This window comes from Pyxicephalus adspersus, chromosome 6, assembly GCF_032062135.1.
Source record: "Pyxicephalus adspersus chromosome 6, UCB_Pads_2.0, whole genome shotgun sequence".
NCBI lineage: Eukaryota > Metazoa > Chordata > Amphibia > Anura > Pyxicephalidae > Pyxicephalus > Pyxicephalus adspersus.
Window position 1 is genome coordinate 16,949,286 of NC_092863.1, and position 8,501 is coordinate 16,957,786.

The 8,501-nt window shown below is 37.1% G+C and overlaps 1 protein-coding gene across 1 annotated transcript; it reads left to right on the top strand.

Moving 5' to 3' along the window:
• The first annotated feature begins 523 nt into the window (after positions 1 to 523).
• Positions 524 to 6,654, top strand: LOC140332482 (keratin, type I cytoskeletal 47 kDa-like). Its single transcript, XM_072413729.1, is given in 8 exon segments — positions 524 to 934; positions 2,069 to 2,151; positions 2,590 to 2,746; positions 2,852 to 3,013; positions 3,386 to 3,511; positions 5,376 to 5,628; positions 6,032 to 6,061; positions 6,505 to 6,654. Coding segments are annotated over 8 exon segments (1,323 nt in total). The 3' UTR covers positions 6,606 to 6,654.
• The last annotated feature ends 1,847 nt before the right edge of the window (positions 6,655 to 8,501 follow it).

Here is an 8,501-nt window from a genome sequence, read left to right on the forward strand (position 1 = left end):
AAAAAATAGATTTAGGAACCCAAGAATATAGATATATATACTGATAAATATCATTTAAACATCAAAACTTGCTATAGCATTCCTGATTGTCAAGAAAAATGTTTATGGTCATGTACAAAGTGTAATGTCTTATTGATTGCATGCCAAACAAACCTTTTTAACATACCGCTGACATTGCCTTGAGCAGACAGGCAACCGTAAAGTTGGGAACATACAAGGAAGCCCAGAGCAAACTAATGGGGGAAAAACTTTTAGAGAATGTACCCCTCCCTAACTGTAGTCATATAACATTATACAAAAAGCCTGAGGGTTACATAATTGATGTAAAAAAAAAAAAGACTTCTTTTCTGGGGGCAGGACCAGCAGCTGTTGACTGGCCAAATAGTTTTTCTCAAGGTGAATTTTCCACTTTAAAACGCCCTTTGCAAATTGTATATATAGAAGCTACAGACCGTAATTAACATCCACATCACCTCTTCATCTCCTTTGTCTGAGACAGAGTGTTTTCATCAAAACTTCCACCATGTCTACCCGCTTCAGCTCAGCATCATCTTATCAAGTCTCAAGCTCTGGTGGAGGCTTTGGAAGTGGTTACGGAAGTGGTTACGGAAGTGGTTTTGGAAGTGGTTATGGCAGTAGCGCATTTGGAGCTGGAAGCTATGGTGGAGGTTTTGGTGGATCAAGTGGTGGTGCTGGATTTTCTTTCAGTGCTGGGTCTTCAGGTGCCTTCTCTGGAAATGACAAACAGACCATGCAGAACCTCAATGACCGTCTGGCTTCCTACCTAGAAAAGGTCAGGGCCCTGGAAGCAGCCAATGCTGAGCTGGAAATCAAGATCCGTGAGTGGTATGAAAAGCAAGTGGGTGCTGGAGCAGGTGCAGGAGCTAGAGATTACAGCAAGTACTTTGAAATCATCAGTGACTTGAGGGGACAGGTAAGATTTGATTTAATGATATATTTACGAGTGTATAAAAATGCCAGAATATTGTTATAATAAAATATTTCATAGGAAAATTTGATGGGTGATTGAAAAATTCCAACTTTTTCCTTTGAAATGTTTCTTACCATTTGAATGTAGTTCTATTGGTCAGTAATTATAATTCAATAACTGTATGGGTAATGAAGGATTGGATAATCTAGGGGAAATGTCTATTCTTGTTCAATTTTTAGAAAGTACATCATATACTCATATATAAACCAAGCTTTGTTTAGCTCCCAAAAAACATTGTATTGTAAATCTAAGTTTATATTTGGGTCAATGACTGGCGGAGTGTATGGAGAGTGTTCTGCGGAGATGGGTATAGCTACCTCTTGCTCAATTCAATCAGTGCCCACCATTCATTATAGTTGAGCTTTTAGTAGTAATGACTTATTTAGCTTCATTGAGAATATACAGCTTATGAGGTCATGCAGAATAATCAAAGCAGGAAATGGAAACTACATCTAGGTTGAGTGATGCAGTGGGCAATAGGGCAGACAACATCCGCAGGAACCTTAACCCCAGCAAGGCCATCATTGACAGCAAGCTGATCCTTTTTGATTTATAGCTGGTCTATTTCTTATAGAGTGGTCAGGTTATATTCAAATCAGTTTATACTTGAGTATATATGGTAATAGGCTTCTGTTGAAAAATACTGCATACAATAGAACAGTTCTTTAATACCTAATATACTCTATTGTTTTAATAAAGTGTTGTTGGATTTATCTACAAATGCTCTGCACAGTATACCATTTACCAGTAATTTACTTAAAAGACACTTCAAAGTACCTGACCAGCATAATGAATTACCTGTGCATTAAAAAATATTTTATTTCTCTACCAGGTTTACTAAATATTTTAGAACTGATCTCAGGATGTCTTTGGCTGGCTATCCTAATCACAAAAATTAATTTAAAGAGCAGTAAAGTTGCTGCCTATCTGACCTACCGCTTGTTAGGAATATTTACTATGCTATATACACATTATTATGAGTAGTAGTGAGAACTCCAAAAACACAGTTGCATTTACACTTGATCAATCTGTATTACTCATATTGGTGGAATAACTGTTTTTCACTCCATATTTTAGATCCTGGATGCCACTATTTCAAACTCCAAGCTTGTACTGCAGATTGACAACGCCAGACTGGCTGCTGATGACTTCAGATTGAAGTACGTTAAATGGGGGGTCTTTTTGTTTAAATTAAAAAGGGATATAAATTAGAGATGTTAAAATCCAGCTTCAATCCAATCAATAAAAACCCACTGAAAAAAAGCCATAAAAAACAAATATTTACGTATTATTAGTTTTAATGCATTTAAAGATTAGGCATTCATATTGCATTTATCACATGTAAAGAACTGTTGACCACACACTCCTTTTGAACATACAGATGATGTGACTGTCATGTAGATCCAGTGGTATTAATACCTGAAGCCACTGGACTAAGTATGGAAATCCGGAATGTTGCAGTCTAATCTACATGACTATCTCAGAAAGTGTGAATCCCAAGTCCTTCTTTTAGAAAGTGACGCCAGTGATAATGATCAAATACCGCAAAACCATCCATAGCCATTGTGTTTGATATTTACTATTGTTTGCTCCCTAAGGTATGAGAAAGAGCTAGCTCTCCGCCAGAGCGTTGAGAGTGACATTGCTGGCCTCCGCAGAGCCCTGGATGACCTGTCCTTGTCCAGAGGAGATCTGGAGATCCAATATGAAAGCCTATCAGAAGAGCTGGCTTACCTTAAGAAGAACCATGAAGAGGTAAGGTTTTCTGCATCCTTTGACATTTTCCCAGGATTTTCATTCTTATTTTTTTCTTCGAGCACTGGATATTGACACATATACTATTCTTTTATTCCTACCTAGGAATTGCAGATTGCAAGAAGCAGTGCTGCAGGCCAGGTCAATGTAGAGATGGATGCTGCTCCAGGAGTGGACCTCACCAAGATTCTGAATGACATGAGAGCTGACTATGAAGCTCTGGCTGAGAAGAACCGTAGAGATGCCGAGGCTTTGTTTGCATCAAAGGTAAGGAAGAGACTTGTGAAATACTAACCTGCTCATATATTTACAGATCCATACATTGTATTATTTGCAGGTTACGTCTAAAATAGCATAACAATTTCACAGAAGAATAATTTTCTGTAGTCCACTTTTTTAATGAGAATATATTTGCTGTGATATGCATATAAACTGAACTGTACTTTGTGATTGTACTGCAGCAGTATACCTTGAGTTAATAATGGCATTCTTTAAGTAGATGATCTTTATGATGGAGAACACATACCAAGGTCAAAGTGAAAGTCTATAAGGAAGATTTTGGGGGAAATGTATTCTGCACAAGTTTGGCTTCTTTTTTGCTGTATAGTCAATTAACTTATTCATTCATAATCCTTTCAGAGCAAGGAACTGAACCAACAGATCTCAGCCGGTGTGGAACAAGTGGAAACAAGCAAGTCCGAAATCACTGACCTTAGACGCACCCTCCAAGGCTTGGAGATAGAGCTACAGTCTCAGCTAGCATTGGTAGGTCAAATGAAATTCATTCATTTAAGTAAATAAAATCTAGGAAGAACACAACCAATGACCTTTAGACACTGAAAATGTGAGTTGGGTTAGGAGGCTGTAAAACTTTTACGTTATTCACTATTTTCAACAATTGGAGAAATAAAGAAACATTAGGGCATTTATAGTGGGGTAGGTGGTTACTCAAGTATGTTTAATTTTTTTATGTATGCTTAGAAAAGGCCAAGATAGGTATGCATCTAAACTACAAAAAAGGTAAAACTAGATGAAAACTTCCACACCTAATGAAACTAAACATAATACCCTAAAACAATAACACATCCTGTACCTGTATATAACTGTCAGAGTGGCTCCTAATGGACAAATTCACTTGTCTAATATTATATATAGAGCTATAACATAGTAATATCTTTGTAAACAAAACCTTGCTGGAGCAAACCTAAATACAACATCATCCAAGTAGACAGGATTCAGTCTGAGAGGAACCTAGGAGAGATATACAGCCACCTTTTGAGGGCTATTGTCTGTACTTGGCCAAAAGCTTATAGAGCTTTGACCATCATACTTATGTATATGTCAGAACTATGTGGACACTCCTCCAAATTAATAAATTATGTTTTCAGTAAGGGGTATGTTTATGCTACAGCATACAAGGACTCTTTAGATAAGTGTACATTTCGAAACTTGTGACAATCAGCTCCATATATCCATGGTTTGCAAAATTGGGGCAACTCAAGTGTACTTCACAGATTCCTGACCCAACCTTACACCTTTGGATGAATCGTAATGCAAATTGTGAGATAGGTCTTCTTATCTAATATAAGTACCTATGCTCATGATACTCTTTTGACTTGGCTCGTAAAAAGTCACACAGACCTCTACCAAAATCTTGAAGAAAGCATTTACAGAAAGTCGAGGCCAACGTTACCTACAATACATCAAATTAATGGAAATAATGTAAAAACATAGATAAATCTGGTCTGTCTGTAGGTATACTTTCCACAGAATTAGACTCTCCATGCTGGAGACAAACAAAACAAAAACCTATATTCCACTCCACGACCCATTCACCAACCAATCTCCCAAAGCTCACCCTCTAGAGCTGGGGTGTTAAGCTCAAATACACAGTGAGCAAAAATTATAAACTTAGACAAAGTCACGGGCCAACCTTGAAATTTATTGGAAAAATTGAGGGGGGCTAAATCTTATGGTGGCCCACCGTTGGAACTCCCTCTCTATTGAAATAGCACCGCTACTACAATTCCCTGCATTACTTGCGTCGATAAAACAGTCCAATGCGGATCCACGCATAGGCAGAGAGCCCGCTGGTCTATAGACCTGAGTGATGCTGCTACTACAATTCCCAGCATTACTTGCATCTATGAAACAGTCCAATGCAGGGCCATGCATAGGCAGAGAGCCCGCTGGTCTATAGACCTGAGTGATGCTGCTACTACAATTCCCAGCATTACTTGCGTCTATGAAACAGTCCAATGCAGGGCCATGCATAGGCAGAGAGCCCGCTGGTCTATAGACACCAGTGATGCCGGGAATTTTAATAGCAGCATTATTTCATTGCAGCGGCGTTGGTTTGGCCCACGGGCCAGAGTTTGACATCCCTGCTCTAGAGCTAGGTAAAGGACTATTAACATCAGGGCCACCAGAAGTATAGCAGTTATATGTGCTGTTGATAGAGGGAAGTGGAGGAGTACCTTGGGTAGACAGGTAGCTGAGGAAGTGTAACGCCTGGCACATGAGCCTCAAGAGAAACACATATTTTTTTTAGATGATGTTGGAAATATAATTTATATTGTGCATGGAAAGCATATATTAATAAAATAATACCATGTTTATGTGCTTATAGAAAAAATCCCTTGAAGACACCCTGGCTGAGACAGATGGCCGCTATGGCTCTCAGCTTCAACAGCTACAGTTTGTTATCAGTGGAATCGAGGAGCAGCTCTTCCAGATCAGATCAGACATGGAACGCCAGAGCCAAGAGTACAGAGAGCTGCTTGATATCAAGACCAGACTGGAGATGGAAATTGAAACATACCGCCGCCTGTTGGAGGGAGAACTAGGGTGAGTGCCAGAAATAAATTTAATAGATAAAAAATGTAGACCCAAAAGGACACATGGGTATTTATATATAATGTTTATAAACATACAAAGCAGATTTTTTAAAAACCTGCTGTTTATGGATATATGGATAGAATTGCCCCATATTTGTAGAGATAATCAGAGGAGTGGGCACATATGTAGATATTGGTTGATTGAGGGCTGGGCATTGATAACAGTGGGCTTGGTCTAGAATAATTGGAAAGAACTTTACAGTTTGAGCTTGCAGTTTTATTCCTTTCACTTCTTGTTGATCTCACAAGATATATTTTCAGAACTCTAAGTCATGCAAACTATTTTTCTCCAGGCAATTTTCTACCTCTACAAAGTCTTCCAAAGTGACTTCATCATCATTATCATCATCATCCTCATCCGCCACATCATCATCCGCTGCTGCAAAAGCAAAAGCATCATCCATTGAAGAGAAAAGAGGTAACATGTTCTATTTTATTACTCAGGTTTCTTTCAGATTTTAGGCATTAGTACCAGTACATAAACCTTTGTAAGTATTTTGTTGTAGTTGTATTGTTGTTATTTTATTGTACTTGGTAAGCAATGAATTAATTTTGCTATTGGTACTTACAATGCCAAACAAAGACAAGTAATATGTTTTTGTTTTCTAGTTTTGGATAGAGTGGGGAAGGATTAGAACTTATTTTAAATTTCTACTCCTTTTTCTGTATTTCCCCTCACTTTCTATTTTTACTAGAGGGAATTCAAGAGAAAAATGGAACAGGGACAAATGCAGAAAGAGAAATAGCATGAAATATATACATTTGGCTAATTCTATATTTATTATGTTGAGTCCTAACTCTGGGAGTCTTAGTATGGGTCTTAATATTTTTATTAATGAAATTTCCTGATCTTCATTTCAGACCCAACCAAAACCAGAAAGGTGAAGACTATTGTGGAGGAAGTGGTAGATGGAAAGGTTGTATCTTCCTCTGTGCAGGAGGTTGAAGAGAAGCTAAATTAAGACAAAAAGGCCAAGATTCTCAATCTGATTCTCATCATGGGCTTGGGGGTGCAAGAAACTATACATTGCTTTCAATTTTTCTTAATGTTAATGAAGCCTACAAAAACTTCTTGAGATTAAATAAAATCTGTTCTGACTGCTATACTACATGTCTGGTATTGTTTTCTTAGAAAGTTGGTGTTGGGTTGTGGGTTAATAAGAGTATGGTGCATTTATATCAGACCGCACAAGATGGGCTTTCACTTTGGTATATAACAAATGCACTTTTAGTGTTACCCTGAGAAGTCCCCATTCCCGACCTGAGCAGTAATAACTTCAGTTTCTAATGTTAAGTTTGACTTAACAGCAAAGGTCAATGACATGTATTTTATTAGCAGCAGTAATGAGTGTGCCTCCTACACCTAAAGTGCACCTGTCTTTGAAAGGACAGACTAAATCTGAGTTTTAAATCACGGCTAATACCTACTTGTGTGTTTAAAGTTTGCAAGAAGAAAGTCTGGCATGCTTTGATAAAGCAACATACATCTTTCTAGTAAGTTAAAAACAAAACTTTAGCCAAAACTTTAGCCATCTATTACAGAATAACCATAATCCTGTGTTAAAGTTTATGTATATAGTTTGAAAGATATCACCAAAACATATGTATCCAATGGAGCATTTACCATTACCTTTTGTGCTTAGACAAGTTTTCCTATTACTTTCTGCATCGGTGGCAAGGGTCACAAGGACAAATAGGGAGGGTTACCCACCCAATACCTTTAAAATAAAACAGGGGTTCAAAAAACTTCAAAAAAATCAAAAACTTTAAAGATCAAAAAAGAGTTTTCTCAACCAGGATTCATCTCCTGCTATTTGCGTAAGATGTGGCTGATAACCCTCCAATCTGATGGTGCCAGAAAAGATCTAGGTCCAATGCCAGTGTCAGATGATACCACCAATGAACCTTTAAGCTTGTACACATGGCATGCTGACCACCACCCTAAGAGAAGCATTTTTTCAACTGACTACCAATATAAGTCACATTCTTCTCAATGAACCCCATCAAATTCATTTTATCACGGATTGCCTGAGACCTGGAAATGTGCGTTGAAATCTCTGATAAAATAGCTGAGAAAGAGTGATCTGCATCAACATTTTGATCTAAATAAATATCTTCACTTATAAAAAGACCACTGTTTAAAAAGTAGCCCAACCAAACTTCTGCAGGGCCATTATTACAGAAATGAAACTGAAGCCTAAACTTCACTACTTGGACTTCAGAAGCTGCCAACAACAGAATGCCAACAAGATATAACCTAATACCAGGTAAGTTTACTAAAAGTTAATGAAGTAAGTTCTTTACATGTTACAAGTCAGTGTTTGCAATGTTATAGCGCCCCATTATGGACATATAAGAAAGTTTAAAAAGTAATTTCTGTAGCTCAACAGTGACCTCATGTGTTAGTTTAGTTTTATACTAGAAATACTAATTCTATATTTATTATTTTATTTTAGTATTCTTCTGATCCATTTCTGTTAAGAGAATACCTCAAGAACCTGGATATATTCTTTGATCTTTAATTATTCAAAAACAATGGAAAATGTAAGTAGATCACATTAATTAATTAGAAAATCTCATTTGGTATTCTAATTGCTTAAAACCAAGAATGAAATTTGATTGGTGCATAGAATTTAATGATTGAATCCTAATAAATCCCCTATACATTAATATCCTTCCCATTTCTAACATTAGCAGTTAGAAATTCGATGCCAATAGCATCACATGAAGTATATACTAACTTTTGTAGAAAAATGTAAAGAGAACTCGCTTCTGATTATTCACTTTGGTCATTACAAAAGACTCTTTGCATTTGGAGGAAAGAAAAATTATTCTCCAGATAAGGAAAGGATTTTTTT